We start from the raw sequence: 20616 nt of genomic DNA on the forward strand, positions 1-20616 counted from the left end.
GTCCTGTTGTACGCCTTCAGCGTCTCTAGACGTGCTTGTAACCGCTGCAAGGTCTTCTTCAAACCAGCTCTGAATTACAAGACAGACTGTCACGTCAACTGGAAAAAGGAGTTTCGTTCTCATTGTGTAGAGAAACCTCTCTGGTACACAGACAGTCACGCAGTAAAGATCTCCGGCAGGTTAGAGGAGATGTGTGCGTCTGGGTTTTTGTGGTCAAGTGGACTCAGTACGCCTGTCCCGTCTCCACCTGCAGAAGTCCCAGCACTGCAGAATGATCACCCAACTTCATCCTCCTCTGGGTCGACAGACTGACGTTCTTGGCCAGATAGTCCACAGCGGCTGTACGAGATCAAACACAGACACGTTCACATGAGCTTCCACGTACAGCTGATCTCAGTTCATGCACATTAATGATGTCATCTGACCCTTCCACCTCATGTCATATAGAGACCACCCTTCAATATCAAATCAGTTTCAAATGGACTATTACTAAATTATTTTACTTTTTTCTGAATTAATCATTTATAGGAATGGGTTATTTTTGTTTCATTCTGTGAACTCCTAACAACATTCTCACAAATTTCAAGTAAAAATGTAATTACAATTTTTTTTTGTTGCAGAAAATGAAAACTGGAGAAACAGGTGAAAATAACGGAAAATATGCTCTGTATTTCTGAAATCAAGTTCAGATTCACTTCTAAGTAATTCAACAGTATTGAATCCATGTATTTAGGAAAAGGTCAAAAATATTGTGTTTATGTGGTAACAGGTTTCTTGTCACGCTTGCTGTTGGATGACTTTATTTCACTCCTCAGGTTTGATTTTGTTGAAATTCAACAAACACTGAACTGAAATGACCAAAGTACATCTAGAAACGCTGATTACATGGAAGAATTGGAATGATCTCCTTATATTTCTCACGGCTGTATATCCACACTTAACTCTTTTTAGTAAGGTGTTCAATGTAAAATATACAAATAAATATTAATGAAAGACAATGAGAGAGAGAGAGAGAGAGTACAGTATGTGTGTGTATGTCAGTCTTTATTACACTGAGCGTTTTGAATTTCATGCTTCCCATTCGCCTCAATCTCTCTCCAATTTCAGCTGCTCCTTCCTCTCATTCATTAAACAGATCACTCATCTCAATCTCACTCGTAATTAACCTGACATTCACTCGTCACATCTTCTCAATCAACCCTACCACACCTTCTCATGGACCTGACACAGACACACTCACGAGAGGATGTGTCCAATAACACAAACACACAATCTCACACACACATAGACGTGCTTAAGCCGACAAATTCACAAACACACTATACTCACATCTGTGCACTACTACAAACTCACACAAGTGAATGCATTTCACCTCAAATGATATCAGTCCACGGGGGTTTAATATTATAAATAAAATCTGAGAACCAAAATTACAGAAAAATGCAATATCAAATCTAACAACAACAATTCCAGAAACGAAACAAGTCAGAAACCAGAAAGACAAATCAGTCAAACCATTGGAATGGTGATTGTACGAAACTTAATTTGTTTCTGGAATTGTTGTTGTGTTTTATGGTTTGTTATTTTGTTTTTTAATATTGCCTTTTCACATGTGTCCTTTTGGACCTTACAACAACTGTACTGTAAAGATAAGTAATGCATTCCAGATCCTCATGTTCAATTAAACTCATCATAACATATTCAACAATAATAATAAACACTGTATAGGAAGCGGGGCTTGATTTTATCCATCAGAAACAGATTGTTGTTAGAACAGTGGTTTCTAGACAACAGGAAGTTAAAGTTACTAAATTTTAAATTGATTTGAGTATAAACACGGTCACTTGTACTCGGGACAAAGACCTTAAAGGGACAGTTCACCCAAAAATAAATATTATGTCATCATTGTCATCAAGTAGTCAATGGGGGGCAAAATCTGTCCGGTTACAAGCATTCTTCCAAATATCTTTCTCTATGTTCATCAGAACAAAGAAATGTCTACAGAGGAACAACTCGAAGGTGAGTAAATTATGACAGAATTTTCATTTTGGAGTGAAGTACCCCTTTAAACATGCATTAAGAAGTGAAGGGTTCATTTTGACTTCAACACATGTCTTCTGTTGGTAGATAGAGACCAGTTGCTTCTGTGACAACATCAGCCTCTGATTATACAAAATTGAATCAATCAATTCTTTCCTGCCCTCGAGCTTCTGTGTGAGTGTGTGAGGTGGCTAAAAGGACACCAGGTCCCCAGGGGTGTAAAAGTGGGCTTTGAAAACCTCGTTTCCCAGGCAAGAGAAGAGAAGTGTGACTAACAGAGGAGCCCAGGGCCGGTGTTGGGCTCTTTATCAGGAGCATGTGTCTCTCCTGCTTTTATGGACTCTTCAGATGGTCAATATCAATCTCGTGCAGGTATAAGTGTGGGCTTTGTCAGTAAGTTGATTTCATGAATTAGTGTGTGTATTTTGTGTATTTTTGCAAAAACTCACTCTGGCCATACTGGCTGTACTGGTATCCAGCAGAGACGGGGTCCACGCTGTAGCTGGTGGCGCTGTATGTGGGTGGACAGTAGGACTGGGTTGATGCCAGACTGTCTATGCTCTTGATGGTGTCTGAGCGCTGGCTGCAGCTCGCTGAGATGGTGTTAGATGCATCCAGACCGCCATGAAGAGGAGAGATGGAGAAATCGTGCTGAGGCTGAGATGGGACCGCACCGGGGTTACTCAAAATACTCATCACCTGAACACACAAACACAGAAAAGGTTACAGATCAAATGATCTCCTGCAGTTATACGTGCACTTCATTTATTCTGTCCAAGAACTGTCCACTGACCAATCAGAGTTTACTTCACAATTATTGTTAAAAAATTAGATTCTGTCATCATTTATTCATCCTCATGATTTTCCTTCCTTTGCAGAACACAAAAGAAGATACCTTGAAGAATGTTGATAACCAAACAACACTGGACTCCATTGACTTCCATAGTATGAAACCAAAACCACTGAGACATTTCTCTAAATATCTTCTTTCGTGTTCCAAAGATGAAAGAGTCCGCTGGGTTATTTTCAACCCGTGGTTTGGTCACATTTGGAACACAAATACACACATTTAGCATTTAATACTACATAATAGACTTGCGATACAAATGCTTGAACTTTGACCTCATCCCATAGATATTTAGTGCTCCAAGAATGATGTAGTCCAGCTCTAAAGTCCCCTAAACCCCTTTTTGTCACATGACAGGTCATTCTCTCTATTCTTTCTAAACAGGACAGAAAACAGACAAGTGTGCCAGGCCTAAAACACAGACAGAGCCTTGGAGCGATCAGCAGCATCCAGTGAAAGCCAGAGGCACAAGAAGCATCAGAGACCAGCAGCCGTGCCAGACAGAGTCCTGAGGCCTCCAGTACAACAAGCACTGAGGGAAAAGATAATCCCGCCCCCGGCCACAGAAACTCCCCCACCCTCATGAATAATAATGAGAAGGGTCTGAACCGAGATCTTCTGTTCTGAACTCTTGAACAACTACTGATGTGATATCCACCACCAAGCTGGTGGTGGATATCATTATTATTACTTAAGTATTTGTATCAGCTACAATGTAGCTTAAAACTAAATGTTATTTTACAGAATTCACATTTTAAACCATTTGAGTTCCGATAACAGGGTTGAAAAACATAGAACGACGGCAAGAAGTGTATGTCTAGCACATTGCATTAAACACGTGTAAACATGCAGAGACATCATATCTATGCACTAAGTAAAATAAAGTAAAAGGGCGGTAGGAGGGTCAGCGTGGAAGTCGTACACATGGTCTTCCCTCTGAGTCGTCAGACGGCATCCTTCTCACATCGGGTTCATGTTGGGCCTCGACACGCTACGCTGCCCTTTGACTCCATTTGGCTGCTAAACCAATTAGACCATCATGCAGTGGGTTAAACACACACAGACGTTACACGCGCTCACAGCGCTCACATCCGTGTGAGTTTAAACACAGTTCAACCACACTCTCGAGATTTCACATCCAGGCTGTTTTAGGAGCATCTCTTCCAGCCCGGCGAGAGACACACGCCAAATACGGGGAGAAAATGAATCATATTATATTAAGCGTCTTGCAGGAAACATGGAACACTTGAGACACATAACGCTGGTTAGCGGTTTCCTCGTGCTAATTCTATCAGTATGGAGCCCACGCACATGGGACACGCATCCACTTAAGTGGGAGATTCATTGCCCCATTTATAAGAGACACATGTTACGCGGCCATATGGCTGGAAGATTCATACGTTTCCTGATTATAGCAGATTAGTGAATGGAAAGCACAAGTAGCCCTTTTGGGTGGCCGCGCGAGGAGGCCGTGGGGTGAGATCGGGGGGAACGGCGGCTGTAGGGGTGGGAGAGATTTAGTCGTGGGTTAATTGAAGCTTGATTGAACTGCCTCCTTTTTTATGCACATTTAATTGATTCACTTTCTATCAGTGATTCTAATTATACAACACGAAGTTCCAGCAGCGTATGCTCGACGGGGCCGGAATGACCTTCTTTAAAGAGGAAACAATGGGTTTGAAGACTTCCTGAAAAGAGTGCTGATTACACCAGAGCATATAACAGCTAAAAAATATGTTCACCATCTTTTAAAAATGAAGAAACATATACTGATATATCAGCTAGGTTTATACTGCTGACCAATGACGTCTCAGCTTTGCTCAACGATTTCACTTCATACTCCTTCAGGGTTGAACATTATTCTTGGTACATTTTGACCTTGAAAAAATAAGGCGTAACCATTGAACTTCGCCGCAGGGGAAAGATTAAGCTCAGCTGAGATTGTATTACAAATCCACCAGCCCAGAGCATTAACGCAGCTAAATAAACAAAAATCAATATCATTCAGACGATTCATCTAATTCGGCTGGAGACATATCTGTGCTAAGATTCGTCCGCAAAACAAGCACCTCGGGCGAACGCTGGCAATAATAGCTGATAATATAGCTCACAAACGAAATTTCAACACCAATTCCACATTACTTCAATTACTTTTCTTCCAAGTAGGCTATACATTTCGTTCTTTGTCTCTATCTCCATCCGGCTCTATCTTCCACTGTGCTTTTCTCGTTTGTTGTACGTTGTGTTTGCTGAAGATAATGGAAGTCAGGACTCCCATGTTTAAAGGACGCAGCCCGGAGGCGACGCCTTCCTCTCTCCAAATAGATTTCTCTGTAAATAATAATAAAAAACTAATTAATTCTCCAACTTCTGAGACCCTGCAGCCCGAGGCGGCCGAACCCGGAATTGTAAATTGATACAATGTGCATCCTTTCAGATAAACAAATAGTGCGTTTGTGACAGACTGAAAGGGACGCTTTCGTATCGCTCTAATTTCCCGAACAGTCAAATAATATATTTTTTTGTCTGTTTAAATGTACGACGAATCCTTTCGTGTTTAGTCAAGCTCTGGAGGACAGCAAGACAACTGCGAGAGCGGAAAGGGATCTGTGAGGTGCAGATGACAATGTTTCGGGAGGCAATTTTCATGAAAGCCAAACATTACGATTATGCTACGACTGCACACGCAATACAATTGTATATCTTCACCAACAGAGGAATGGAAATAGCTTTGACCAAAATGGATTTGTAAACAACTTTCTGAGCGTACGGAAGTGTTAAAATGATATTTAAAAAATGTTTACAGTCATTCATGACTCAAGACTTGAAAATGAAAAAAAGAGCTTGGGTTGAAAAACAGAACTATTAAAAACTTTAGTTGTATAGCTTTTCCAACACTAGTTGAAGTGAAAGTCTCCCAACATGAAAATGCTCTCATCATTCGCTCTCATGTCACTTTAAACCTGATTTATGAAATGTCTTATTTTGCGTTCCGAAGACGAAAGAGCCTTGAAGGACGTGATGGTTAAAAATGACACCAGAAGTTTTGGGTGAACCATGCCTTTAAATATCGCATTGTCTTTAAATTAAGTGGATTCTTACCGAAACAGCAACAAAAAAACATGTCACCAAACCCATCTTAAAAAGATAAATGACAGAAAACGAGAGAGAGAGAGAGAGAGAGAGAGAGAGCTGCATGGACTCCACACAGATAGAGGATTTTAAGAGGGGTGCGGAGAGAAACGGGGGGCTTTTAAGAGTACAAAGACTCCAGTAGGTTTGAGTTAGCCTAAGGGCCAGCCTGCCAACAGAGCAGATAGTACCGGCCTGTGCACCCTCACCAGGCTCTCGGCCAACACACACACACACTTTACTCTTAATCTAGCCCAGAGTGGATTAGAGAGTTCCTCTCACTAACTCCCCCCGTCTGCCCTTACCCCATTGCCCTCCAGTGGTACCTTCAAGTTTAGTGCAGGTCAGGAGGGTAAATGAAGAGGGAATCGATGCTCTCAGTGTGTGTGCGAGTGTGTAAGTTATCTAAAACGGCCAGAATATCATCTCTTCACTTCACAGATCTGCCGGCCTGATAGTCGCCTCCACTGGAAATCACGAGAGGTGGTTTCGATTGTTTGTCTCTTTCAAAGGACAGTCCTGAGGCCACGATTACGCCAAATAACGCTGTCTGAAACTTATCAACGCTGTCGACAGACAGACACGTTCAGGATTATTGCAGAGGTGAAATAAAGAGTTGGCCATTTTAATCACGATGGGTCATTTTACTAAACAAGTTACTAAACAACAAAAACTTTTAGACAGAGCAATGTTAACATTTTGTTTCGGATTGCCATGGTTTTATACACATTGATAGACCGATACACTGGTAATTTTTAGAATAATGTTTCCAGAATGGGATATGGAACAACTAATTGATTCATTTTTGCAGACTTTTATACATATATAATATCTTAGCATTATGCACTTACATTTATCATCTTAATCGCTTAACAACCGACCTGGTCATTTCCCCTTGACAAAGCATGTGTATATATACGATATACAATATATAATAATATATACATTATATATATTTTTGATTTCATGGTGCCCTGATGCTTTAAAACCTCCGCACTCTCCCACACTTCCCATGGTGGCTCATCTGAGACAAAATGACTATTTAAAAATAACAGTGGTTGCATAAATTCAATTAGAGGCTTTTGGTCACGGTGGAAAGGGGAGCGCGGGGCAATTAACCATCCTATGAGCCCTCAGCCAGCCTGACTGCTGACAGAGAACAGATGATGGGGCCGCTCGCTGTGTCACACCAGTAATTGGCCAATGCACATTAATCAAAAGTGAAAAGAGGCTTCCGAACACAAGAGAGACAAGGAAGAGAAAGGGGCGACAGAAATGAGGGGGTGAAATAAAGAGGAAGGTGAAGAACTGCGTATCTACTGAACTTGATTTTGTCTCCTTGCTTTCATTTTAGAAATCGTCTCTCTGTTACGAAATCTCATGCGTAGACGTCACCTCATGAGTGACTGATTCGGGACATCTTACAACAATTTAACAACAGTAAACCACCGGGAGTAACAATACACAGCACAGACGAATACTGTATTAAATGAATTCTACAAAAAAGCAGCCTAACTTCAATACCAGTCATCGGGAATAGCCTAGACAGCTTAGCCGATTTTGAAAGAGAGCTAGTGCCGACTAAACTGGGTGGGCGTGATAATCGTGCTCAATTAGTTTCTGATTGGCTCTGACAGAATCTGGGCACTGACATACAGGACACAGATGAAGGCCATTATCAGCCACTGAAACAAGCTGTCACTCCTCAGAGGATGTTTACTGTACTAAATAGTGTGCATATGGGTGCCCTCTCTCTCTCTCTCTCTCTCTCTCTCTCTCTCTCTCTTTGGTCATTCAAACGTCTTATCAGCAGATACACCGACAGCCATAGAGAAACACCCTCAAACTGCTCCTCGGTATCTAAAGCTACTGGATTAATCATAAACAATATATTGACCATATATGCATTAACACATTTTTGCTCTCAATCTTATATTGATCAAAATCGTATAATCGCATAATTTAACGCCATTTTCTCAAGTTCATCACTATATCAGATGTTATATAAGATGTGCATTTCACATCTTATTAATATTAATACAACATTTTTACAGTGGATTATAATGTTTACAGCTTTAATGTATAATTTTCACATTTGCAATACTTTGGTATGTTAATGATAATACTTTATGTAGTTTTATATTATTTATTTGAATGAATTAAAAGAGCCGTTTCATGTCTATCCTTGAATCAATTAACAAATCAAGGCTGATGTAGGATATAGAAAGTAATAAGTAATTAGTAATTAATAACTTTTTCAGAGTAACCCGCCCAACACTGATGGTTTGTATAATTGTGTGCAATTAGATAGAACGTCAAAATGAGAATGTTAAGATAAAAAATGATGATCGTGTAAGCTACCATGTCCGTCTAAATCAGTGAATCTAACCTAAATATTATATAAAAATCAGAAGATAAATACATATGATATATGAACCGACTGAATGCCTGACTGAATGTCAGAACTGGAGAGCAACACATCCCAGTAAACTCTCTGTGAAGTTTAGCGCTGAATGCACTAGCCAGTAAAGCGTCTGATCCTTAAATATTCCCACCGTCTGTCTGCTAACCAGAGGTTAATGTGGCTTCTATTTGCTTGCAATTGCAGAACGTGTGAAGGCACAATCATCTATTCTCCAGTAATACGCTTGAGTGAGTATGGGACGCGTTCAGCCAGCGGGAACAACAGAAGTCTAAACCACACACACACAGAGAGAGAGAGAAACACACTCAAACAGCACCTCTGTGCACTGCTGCCTCCACCAAATTAAATGGCAGATTTGATAATTTCACTAGAGTGATTTGAGAGAGAGAGAGACAGAGAGAGAGAGGTTTGTTTGCTGAAATCAGCAGGGGACCGGAGTGGTGAGAAATGTCAGGTCAAATTGTTCTTGACAGTGTTAATATCCGCACCTCATAGCAATAATTACATGTAAATAAATAGTGAAATAGTGCTCAGCTGGAGTCTAAGAGGGAAAAAGTGTGTCTGCGAGACAGCCAGCTGGGACTCCAAGCAGCTCGTTTTACAGACAGTGAAGCAAACAGAAAGTCAACTTTGCAGAACAATTCAAATGATCAAGAGGAACCAAAGACATACATTAAGATTTCAGCAGACGCAGTCATAGTCAATCTCTGTTGGAGTAACCTGAGGTCAAGACTTATATTCATATTATTTATTCTTTTGCCAGCCAAACATGCAGTTCCAGTTCTTAAATCTAAATGCATAGGTCAACGCCTCTATAAAATAACTAAAAAACTCTTAGAAGTGTCAGTCAGTGGGATGCTCATGAGATGGAGAAGACAGCTGTATGATATGAGCAACCTCAGCCCAGCGGGTCTCGGTCCGCAGGCAACCCGAGATGTCAGTCCATAGATTACCTGTGTGTGGGTTTTGGGTGTGTAGTGGTTGGGGGGTGAACGGAGGTTTGGGTTTGGTAGTGTTAGATTATTAATCACTTCTCTGCACCTGTCATAGTGGCATGTGGAACTAACAGGAGGCACATTTCACGAAGATGACATCAAGCGGAGGGCTACTGAAGGAGGTTTATCGATGTCTGTTCAACCCAGCAGTGACCCCGCAAACCCTTAACCTGTTGAACCTGTGATGTCAAAAACACGGTAAGATCCATCCTCACCTGCCACCAAGGGGCTAAAAACACTTTTAAAACCAATGCACTCATCACATTTATGATTTTTTAGAGATCATGACATGATGGAGATCATATATTGGGGATATACTGGATATATAATTATCTTATATATATTTATAGTAAATACATACATATTACCAGTTTGTGTATATATATATATATATATATATATACACACAGGATACATATATATATATATATATATATATATATATATATAATACTGTTCGTGGATATATATATATATTCTCCATATAAGTATTTCCAGTTGCGTGGGACACACGGCATATGAATTGGTCTCAGTGATTTCCTCCATTAAATCCCTATCTTCTAGGATTTGCTGAAATTTATATTGGCTGCCTCTGCAAGATAAATGTAAATCGCATTCCCTTATATTTGCTATTTATCAGGACGCGGCAGCTCGCTTTCGGCCGGGGAAAATATCGCTCACCCGCATACAAACAGCCCTGCATTTAAATAGCATTTTTATTGTCTGCGGTAGCCTTTCATCTAAACGCAGGAAATGCATCTCTTCCTCTCCAGGGGAAGGAGAGAGTGAGCGAGAGAGGGAAAGAGAGAGACACTGTCTTAAAGAGAGAGGCTGGAAAGGAAGAAGAACGGGAAAATAAACGAAGTCTTTGAGATGAGAGAGCAAGTATTGGCCTCTGCAGGAGCCATAAATGGATGTTAAAGAACACAGACAGGTGTGGAGGATCCATGACCTGATCCCATGAGACTGACCACCTCTGGAACGTTAACAAAACACCAGACGTTCACAAGCGTGGGTTGCATCAAAACTCATGAATGTTTTATTTTCTGAACCTGCAACCACTCCAGCATTAAACCCTCAAAGAAGTGCTGTGTTTGTTTGTGCATCACAACAAAGAGCAAGGCAGCAGATCTAAATATACAGGTAAAACTACAAGAACAATGGTTTTGCTATAGTACTCATGATTTAAAAAAATATATTATAAAAAGCATGCCTACAGTTAAACAAAATGACGGGATCAAATTGTAGTGCACTTTCATTGTCATACAGTGTAGGCCTAAGACTGTACCTAGACTAAATCGAGTCTTCCGAGAACCCCAAACCTAAACCCGCCCCTAAAACTACAGTTGTTTTGCCTAAGGCAACGATTTTGGCTGTCTGATGTTTTTGGCAGATGACAGACAGGTCTTGCTTTGAAAAGCCTCTTATAGGTCTTTTCCATTACTGCCAAATATAAACAGTATCTGTTTTAATATGGCTTCTAATTATTAAGTATCAATCCCCCGCTTGCGCGCCGAGAGCGCACCGGGTCCGGATGAATGCGCGTTCATCCGCTTTGAGAGCGCGCCAGCTGACACGGCGCCCGGTCTGAGGCTTAATGCGCGAGTTTTTAATAATGTGCGGGACTACATGCGTCTCCGCGGCTCATTGATATTCAGGTGCCTAATGTCTTGTCAAAACTGCGAGGCACGGGAGAGCGCGAGAGAAACGCGCGCTTGAAATTGGTGAGGTAGATTCCTTTGCTTTTCAGTCGACGCCAGCACGGGGCTCTTAAACGTAATTCATCCCATTTTTAGAGAAGGGCTAATGGAAGAGGAAGAGGGGTTGGAGCTTCTCTGCGCTTATCTCTGTCTGACAGTCGTGCGCAGCGGTTGGCGAGGGTTGGTGTCAGCGCGCAATGCTGTGCGGTACGGTGCAGGCGAGCAGGCCCGGGGACAGGGATCAAAGGGAGGCTCGGTTGAGAGCAGTTTTTCTCTCTGATCCCTCCGGTGTCGAGACTCAACCCCGCTTGAGTGTTGCCTTATGCACTCATCCATCTATCCATGATTCCATAGCGCAAATACTCCCACGACTCTCACGCGCAACAGCTCATCTTCATTTTATCCAGAACTATATTATGTTTCTAGTTAACTTTTCCATTTCCATTTATGCATGTGGTAGACGCGACAGTATACCATCCCATTTTTTAGACATCGGTAGTTGAGGGTGGAAGCCGTGACCTTTGCGTAGCCTTACGCAATGCTTTACCAAGGATTACCACGCTATACATCGCTGTGCTATGGTACAAATACTCCACTAAAATCTCCTTCATTTAATTTTTTTTAGAAAAAGTGCCATGGTAACATACATTTCTTCACCAAAATACCATATTATCCACCTGCTACAGTAAAAAATGTGGTAACTCGGTAACTGGAAGTACTGTCATAAAATAAAATAAAAATGGTATTCAGAAAGCTTTCCTCGAGTGTTTAAAGAAGATACATGTTTACACAAGTGTATTTATATTCAAGGCACAGTCAGTCTGTGTTTGAGTGTTGTTGTTTCTCTGTCTCCCAGCAGGTGTCCCTGTGACTCAAAGCAGTAAAATACACCTCAAAGCTTTTACCAAAGAACATTTACACTTTCAAAAAGCCATTTAGAGTCATAATGGTAAGCGGAAGCTTCTCATTACCTGATATCATGTGTGGCAAAAAAAGTTGCTCTTTACCACTGCTGCATTTGTTCATTCTCATCTGTTTAAAAACAGAAAACTTCTGCCTGTTTTCTCCAGATATCATCAATTGGAGATTTTCTGCTTGGTTACCATTGCGGCTCATTGGCTGTTTCAGTGTGGCTATTTAAAAGGTCACAGGGACGAAATATAAAATTATTTGTTTTGGAAACAAACAACACTGATAGTAACTAAAGCTGAAATCATGCTTTCTGGCACGCTGACATCTACATATTTCCCCCCGACGAAAAGGGCTTCTATTCCGAGGAAGGAAAAGGAAAACAGTGTTTTCCTTGACATCACTTGAGGTCCATGTCCTAATCCAGCACCTGCTGTGCAACAAAATGAAATGGGGTGAAACAGCTCACCCTCCCCCCGAAAGACGAAAACACACCTGCAGCCCAGCCAAGCAATGCCTAATGGAGTCTGGAGTGACATTGCATCACTCCCAAAGCCTAAACTTATAATCAAGGACTACTACAACAACAAGCGCGGTGGATGGCTTTTCTACTGGGCTGTAATGGGAAAATGTGCGCTGTCTGGATGGGTTACACCCGAACCTGTGCTGACATCAGCAGGGGTCCATTACTGCTGGCACAACCCATTTACAGCCAATCACAACAGTTTGGTCAATCTTTACTAGCGACCAGTAGCTCATCAAAAGCAGACGTTTGGAGAAATAGGTCTTTGGCCCAAGCACCCGCGCCTATCTGTGCCAGACAGCTGTTGTCTGCAAAGTTCCAATATAAGGGAAATATCTTTCATCTAAAAGACAGAAACCAACTTGTTTTAAATTGAGAACGCTTTTTTGCCAGTGTCATGGGCAGGAAGGTGACTGACGGTTTTGAAGGGTAAAAGCTGCTGCTGGTACAACATACTCTATTTAGTTTTCAATACCAGCTTTACTTTCCTAAATAAATACAAACGCACAGCCTATTCTAGTCTGAACCCAGCCTGTATCGATAAATTAATATTTCTAATCTGGGTTTACGATAGATGTTCTTCAAAAAATGAAATGTAAGAGTATTGGAAAGTGTCTTGATATAGAAAGAATTCAGCCGTGTTAGTGAGGTCTGATATGAGCTCAGCAGATGTACATGCAATGCATGTGTGCTACAGAAAAACGTCGCGTTTTCATGAGAAACTTCTGCATCTGTCAAAAGGATTTGAAATGTGACTGAACTGTGTCTGTCCTGTCAGAACCAGCGTTTATCTTTACACAATGAGAGCGTGATGACTCACCCATATGGAAGAGAAAGGGGGGTTGATGTAACCTTCAGCTCAACTTCACAAAAATATTTTATTATAATGTACAAACCCTTTGACTAACAAAAATTGAATCATTATTATTATTATTTCCCATATTTGAATATATAAATTTGCCAGGACAAATACAGTAATACAGTAAAATACACAAGTTAAATCTTATAAAGTAGCTGCCCTTCCCACATGAAAGAAATATGTAGTTTGCTATATTATGTACTGTAGTAAACCTAATAAAAAGACTAGATACCAAAGTGTTTTGAACCTAACCATATAAATAACAATTTAATAAAAAAATTAAAATACAAAATGACATTTTATTAAAACGTTTATTATACATTTTATTGATTTTTATTAACGTTTTTATATTTAATAAAAGTAAGCTACAGTTCTTGCTTCATAAATAATACAGAATACTATACGCATTAACAAAGTATGCTACATTTTACTACAGTTTACTATAGTATAGTACAACACTTAATGTGGGTTTGCCTAAATTACAGGTTTCTCTTAACCAGATTCTTCATGGGAAATATACGTTTAAGAAAATACTTAAAAACTTGATAAATAAATAAAAACCTTGTGTAAATACATGTTATGCAACACAATATAAATTGTACCAGGATTACTGTATTTCTCAGTTCATCTGAAATTTCTACAGTATATACCTTATTATATAAAACGCATAATTGAAAATGTATTTTTTCATTTAAATCCAATTAGCAAACCCCCCCCCATTTACTATTTATTAAGCAAAAGTACCTAAGCACACAAAAAGGAAGCGAGAGGAAGCGTCTCCATCGGCTCCATTAATAAAGAAAGACCTCCGTGTCTGCTGGTATTTATGGCGGTTTGGAGCGAAAGCATTAGTGCTCAAAGCCCTTGTGCCACGATTAACAATCTCTCGCACTCTAAGACGCCCATGTTATCCTTCCAATGTTCGAGTTACGAGAGCAAAAGCTCTTTTTTTGTCACCAAATCCTTAATTCTTTCTTCTCTGGAAAAAAGAGGGTAATACTGAGAATGTTTCTCAATCTGCTTTGAGAAAGCAAGAGAAAAAAAGGAAAACCCCCAATAAAACATGTGTGAACGAAAGGGTAATTGTGGACAAATGCAGCATTGAAATTCATTTTCAACTCTTTACGCACCATTTCAATCTTGTTTTATGCCTGTTACCCACATCGTGTTGGTGAGGGTCGCCAGGTCTGCCCAGTATTGATGGATAATTGTGTATAATTCACTCTTTACATGCCATTTGCATCAATACGTGTTATTCTTCATTTGTGAGCATTTAAGATGGCACATTTCCCACAGAAGGTCAAACTAGGTCAAGCTAGAGAAGAAAATCTGCCATCTTTCTCTAAACATACAAAACTCTACGGCATAGAAAGATTTATTCCGACGTCCACTTTTGGCTCATACAACAATTACAACTCAACTACGACAACAACTTTACTGTGAGGTTACTAACTAAAACCTGAAGCTCACCTTGACAATAACTTTTTAATATATTTACACCTGTGCATTGGGATAGTCAATATAAAACCACGGTCACCGTTCTACTTCCACAGTTTTATGTATTATCAGGTAAAGACAATGTTTTTTTCCATTGACCTTTTTACTCAATCATGCACTGATAAAATGTGCACAATAAAACCATAAATGTACCTAAAAAAGGTACATTTTCATTATCTCATTCACCAAAGAAGCCAATTCGTCCTAAATTAACCTCTGAATCGCACTGAACTTCATCCAATGTGTGTCATCAATTCGCGTCACACTAACCTGTGGAGAAAGGCCGTTGCTCACAGGGTTCATGTGGTTGCTTGAAGCCGACGGGCTCATAAAAGTGTCTGAATAGCTGGAGAAGGTGTGGCGATTGGACGACAGGCCGTAGGCGGAGCTGCTGTCGGCCGTGAGCCCGCCCTGGTGCATGGAGGATGGTGGAAGAGGCTGTGGCCGATGTAATGTACTGCTGCCGTCTGAAGCACAGGAAAAGACTACACTAATAAGTATATACCGACATCTATGCCAAATACCATTTGTTTTGAACCACATGAGGGGTAATAAATGATGACATAATTATTACTTTTGGATGTGCAGTTATTTAATGTAGTTTATAACCGTTTTTTACCTTGTGAGAGATTGGTGCTGGGGTATGTCGAGTCTTGAAGCTGATAGGCGGATAAGGTTGGCATTCCAGTGGGCGGAAACCCTCCGGGCAACAGGTGGTTGAATGCTGCCAGCTGATTGGCCCCTGCTTGTTTACGCCACCTGGCCCTTCGGTTGCTAAACCAGACCTGGCAACAGAAGAGAGAAATGAAATGTAACCACGTAACAGCAGTGTTCTAGGTACAGGTTCATAGACGTGTGTGGCAGCGAGGTGGGCCCTATGGGAAGCACATGGTGAGGTCCCTGTTGTTCTAGTTAAGTGGCTAAAGCTGAGATCTGTATAAACAATCTCTCTGAGGTGCCATCAGAAAGAGAGGTCGTAAAGAGGTCAGAGGTAGCCCACACATCTTCTTCACAGACATCTCCAGTGTGTTTATTTACCCGTCGGACACTTTAAAGACGGTCTAGAGCACTTATTACAGCTGTTTTGTTGGACACGTAAATACAAACACACATCATTTCAAATACAGATTCAAATCGAGGTATTGATAAAGTATTTGTTATTTTATCAATACATCATGCTTATACTTGAACTTATTAATAATCGGACTGTTTTTCTTACTATATAACCATGTAATTTATATTATTCATACTATTTGTTGATTTATTATTGTGTTCAATATTTTCATGGTTTTTCCTTGTATATTCTTCTATATTTTATTCGTAATCTATAGTTTTTATCATTCTACCCCATTTTCTTCATAGGAGTGGGTAAAGTAAGAATTTCTCTATTTGAAAGTACAGGTGGTAATATAAGATCTTGAATCAGGTACAAAGCATAAAAAAGAGAAAATAAAAAATAGCCAAATTTTTGTTCTGAGCAAAAAACTTTGTTTATAGGAGAAGTTTGCCATTTCTTTGCTTGTAGTGTCACCAAATATTGTATTTGAAAGAAAGCCGGAGTTTTTAATGGCTGTTGCTTTCCAGTTGCTAAAGTTTTCTAAAGCTAAATAGTAGATTCCATACAGATCATTGTTTTAAAATCACATTGGTTCGTTTACAATCTTTAAAACGTCCATCTCTGACTGGATTACTCATGATTCTGCACATTAAACTGAGTTAAGAGAAAGTGTTTTAACATCATTGACATATAAAAATACTTCACTCACATCCCACTATCAAAAATCTTAAAGTCCCCGTGAACCGGAAGTTGCGATCTTGTTTACTTCCGTATTCGGACGCGTTTCCGAGTGAAACGGCGTTTCGAATGAGAAACAATTGTGGCCGTGGCTTGTTTTTTCCATGGGAAAAGACTGACAGTTGCCCCGCCCATGCTGTCTAATTTACGCCATTTAAGATGGATAGTCACTACAGGACGGAAGTGCATTTTCAGATTTTACTGAAGATTATGAGGGCACATGAACTTTAAAAAGAATAGGACCCACATTCATAAGCTATTTACAATAAACGCTGCAATATCTCAAGAAAAAATTGGAATATTTTTTTTTTTATTTCACCGGGACTTTAAGCTTAAACCAGACTGAAGAATAATCTGCACATTTTAGACCAGCTTCTTCTCTATCAAAACATGAATGTAATTAGCTTTTCTAAAAGGGCTGGCAGTCAACGGCTCGCTGGAGAAAGACCGGAGCCCTGCGTATGTGAAAGGTTGCAGACATTGATCTATGCCTTGCACTGGCGATTCATCCGCGTTTAATACACTGTCAGCGCAGTTCATCTACTGTTGTGTTTAAAACTCGCCGGTCCATTGTGCGTCCACATGAAAGGTGGAGACAAAAGCCTCTCAATACGCCCGGCTGAAAAGTGTCCACAAAGAGTGGGCGTCCCTTTTTAAACGTGCCTTTAAGTGGTTCACTTTCATGGTATGCACACAAGGAGACACTCTATTCTGATGCAAGACTCCATAGACACACACACACACTCGCTTCCCTTTTCTCACAAAGCCTTGCTTACATTGTCCATGTGCAAAACTGTCAGCCCGCTAACAGCTAGCATCTCATTCATAGCACTTCAATGGATCGCTAATGTTTGATACGACTGGAGATGATTCCTACCCATCTGTCAAGCGCTAGATTTCACTCTCTTGTGTTAAAGAGGCAACAGCCCCACCCCCTAGAAAGAGGAGATCCCTTAGTCTGCCCTGGGCCTTGGTGTCCAGAGTACACAAATGTGATGGTCTTGTGTTTTGAACCACGTCTGTGAATGTATGTGGTGGGGTTTTATCTCTTCAACTATTTTCTCGGGTCTGGAGCTGGGAAATTGAGGATGGTCGAGTCCTTCCCCCACACCCCTAAAAGTGTCCCTGACCTATGACCTTTGAACCCCACCTCTCGATCCTTTCATCTTCACGGCCTCTACCTTCTTTCTTCTGCAGATCTTTTCTTCTGCAAAATCCACGAGGAAACTTGCGCTTTTGTAGCTTAAGAGATGTAGGGTACATTTAGAAATAATTCACCCCAAAATTTAAATTCTGTCTTCAGCAAACAACACTGAACCCCACTGACTTCCACTGTATGAACACAAAACCACTTAGACATTTCTTAAGATATCTTTACATTGTTTTCAATTTCAGAACTCTTGACAAAACAAACAATTTCTTTACGGTTAAAATCAAACTTATTTCTTCTCTGGCTTTCTGTTGGATCTTCCTCACACATGAACTTATTTCTGCGCTGTAAGACCACACAATCTATAATACGCATAAAGCTATGACAATTCCTAAAGAGATTTGGGATTCATCTCTCTCGTCCGCTCGTGCGTCTCCGCGAGCATCCCTATAGTCAGAACGTTTAAGACGAAGCCAGCAGATCTTGTGGCTTTAACATGTGCACGGCGGGGCGTCCGTCTGCCTTAATCACACCGGAGCCTGCGAAGCATTTCTGTCTAAGTGAATTAGATGCCTTTGAAACAAACATGGCGTCACTGAGGTATCCACATTAACTCAAATGCCAGCAGTCTGTTCTTCTATCAAGTTAAAGCTGAAAATGTGTCCACATCTGTACAGGAGAGAAGAAGCGCATCCCCATTCGCCTGTGGTGCCCTGGGTGTGTTTTCTGGGTCTCTCCATTGAGCTGGATTTGGAAATCATTGACAAAGTCACCTTGAAGACTCCCAGATTCCCTCTCTTGCTCTCTGCAATCCAGCATAATTCCTCCACTGAGACGGACATTGTTCTGCCCATATCAAACCCACATGAGAACAAACTTTCACACTGTCCACCGTCAGTCACTGTATTGTTATGTCAGGCAAGAGGGAAACAATGCTGTCAATAAATTCTATATAATTTATAATAATAATAAAATAATTTTCTGAATGAAAATGAGTTTTCGGACTTCTCATGTCTATAATATTTATAGATTCTGTGAGTAAAACATCTGTAAACGGTTTCAGCGGCAACAACATAAACAAATGTTATGTTGCCCAAATGTAACCTCTGGTATGTCTCTGTAAAGAATCAATGACTGTTGAGAAGTAATAATTTACTTAAATAAAATTAATTTACAATAAAATATGAATTAATATAAATATGAAGTAAATCAAAAATATATTGTCATATTATAACCCAACACAGACCGAAAGTTAACTTTGGCCCAGTGCGTGCATCCTATGAAACGGTCTAGAAGTATGTTTATCTTATCAAATACTGTATGGCAGCTAGTGTATATGAAAACCTAAGAATGGTTGTTTGATCCATGTTAGATGTCAGCTATGTCCGTACATTTGTTTTATTCGTTCCTCACTATAACCCAAATGCTTTTAACCAGAGCACACTGTCAGGACTCAACGCCGTCTCTGTGTCCAATGCAGGAGCCGGTTGAGATTTGTGTTTACTGCACACGCCTGTCACGGATAAACGGGATAAACCTACGTGCACACGCACAATGTTCCTTATTCCTGCTTTTACAGGGTGTTTCCTACACAGCATTCCCATGGCCCGCTGCGCACACACATACTGTACAAACAACACACACATAAAAGTGTGTTACATTGTCACCAGAGCCGTTTAAAGAAAGCGAGTCGCGACAACAAAAGTTAAAATTTTTCGAACGTCACATGATTCACGGAGCTATCAGATAGTTCCAGGGAGTCCGTTTTTTCTTTAATTATTTCTTTATTTTTGTATTCACTAAATGACTTATGTCTTTAAATGTGTTAAAAAATGTTTGGTCTGTTTAGGCACAGCTCCATGTGTTACTAGTAACTTCCGGGAACTATAGAGAGGCTCCATGAACCGCCAAAAAAAACTGTTCCATTGGAGTCAACAGAGTTCGTATTGTCAGAAAGAGCAGGGTGTTAGTTTACATCCCCATAACACTTCAATATAAGAACAGTTCCTACAAGACCCAGTTTCTTCGTTTTTAAAAGGAATAGTGTTGCAGTGAATCAAACACAGATTCCACAGTGATATCTGTTTGCAATTTAACTAAGTTTAGCGAGCAATGTTTTGATAGCATCAAACTACTGGTTATACTCTTTCTTCTGTGGCCTGTTTGAACTCGCTCTCTTTCTCTCGATCTCGCTCTCTCACTATGCTAATTAACAGCGCCGAGAACACAAACAGCAAAAAGGAAAGTGGGATTACTCAGATAACAATCGACAAATACAAAGAGGCTAAAAGAATGTAATTTAAATTTTAATAATATAAAACTGTTAGAGCATTCTTACTCATGCATTGAAACAATTTTGTTCTCTAAAGTCTTTATAAATCCTATTTATTCTTTTATGGCACACGTGCTAAGACAAATCTATAGAATAGTGCTGCCTAATGGGATTTTCCTGCCAATAAAGACATGCTTTACCACAATTTTCTTGACTTGTTAACAGACACCTCAAACATATATAAGATATAAAAGATATTATGAGAAATGTCTCAGTGGTTTGTGTTCATACTGTATGTCTGAAGTCAATGTGGACAGATGTTGTTTGGTTATCAGCGTTCTTCAAAATCTCTTCTTTTGTGTTCCGCAGAATAAAGAAAGTCATACAGGTTTGAAATGACATGAGGGTGAACAGAAGATGAAAGTTTTTGAGGGAACTATCCCTTTAAGTCTCTAGCAAACTTCCTGCCAAA

At 40.1% G+C, this 20616-nt stretch overlaps 1 protein-coding gene across 2 annotated transcripts in view; it reads right to left on the reverse strand.

The window, feature by feature from the left end:
- Nucleotides 1–223: 223 nt before the first annotated feature.
- Nucleotides 224–20616, reverse strand: part of pax7a (paired box 7a) — a gene marked incomplete at both ends in the record, with an annotated part of 41268 nt that continues 20875 nt past the window's right edge. For both annotated transcript variants that reach the window (XM_079482526.1, XM_079482527.1), the window contains 4 exons: nucleotides 224–339; nucleotides 2490–2739; nucleotides 15198–15394; nucleotides 15547–15712. In XM_079482526.1, coding sequence (XP_079338652.1) covers nucleotides 224–339; nucleotides 2490–2739; nucleotides 15198–15394; nucleotides 15547–15712 — 729 coding nt within the window. The remainder of the gene's footprint in view (nucleotides 340–2489; nucleotides 2740–15197; nucleotides 15395–15546; nucleotides 15713–20616) is intronic.

The sequence above is a fragment of the Barbatula barbatula genome, assembly GCF_947034865.1.
Source record: "Barbatula barbatula genome assembly, chromosome: 20".
Lineage (NCBI taxonomy): Eukaryota > Metazoa > Chordata > Actinopteri > Cypriniformes > Nemacheilidae > Barbatula > Barbatula barbatula.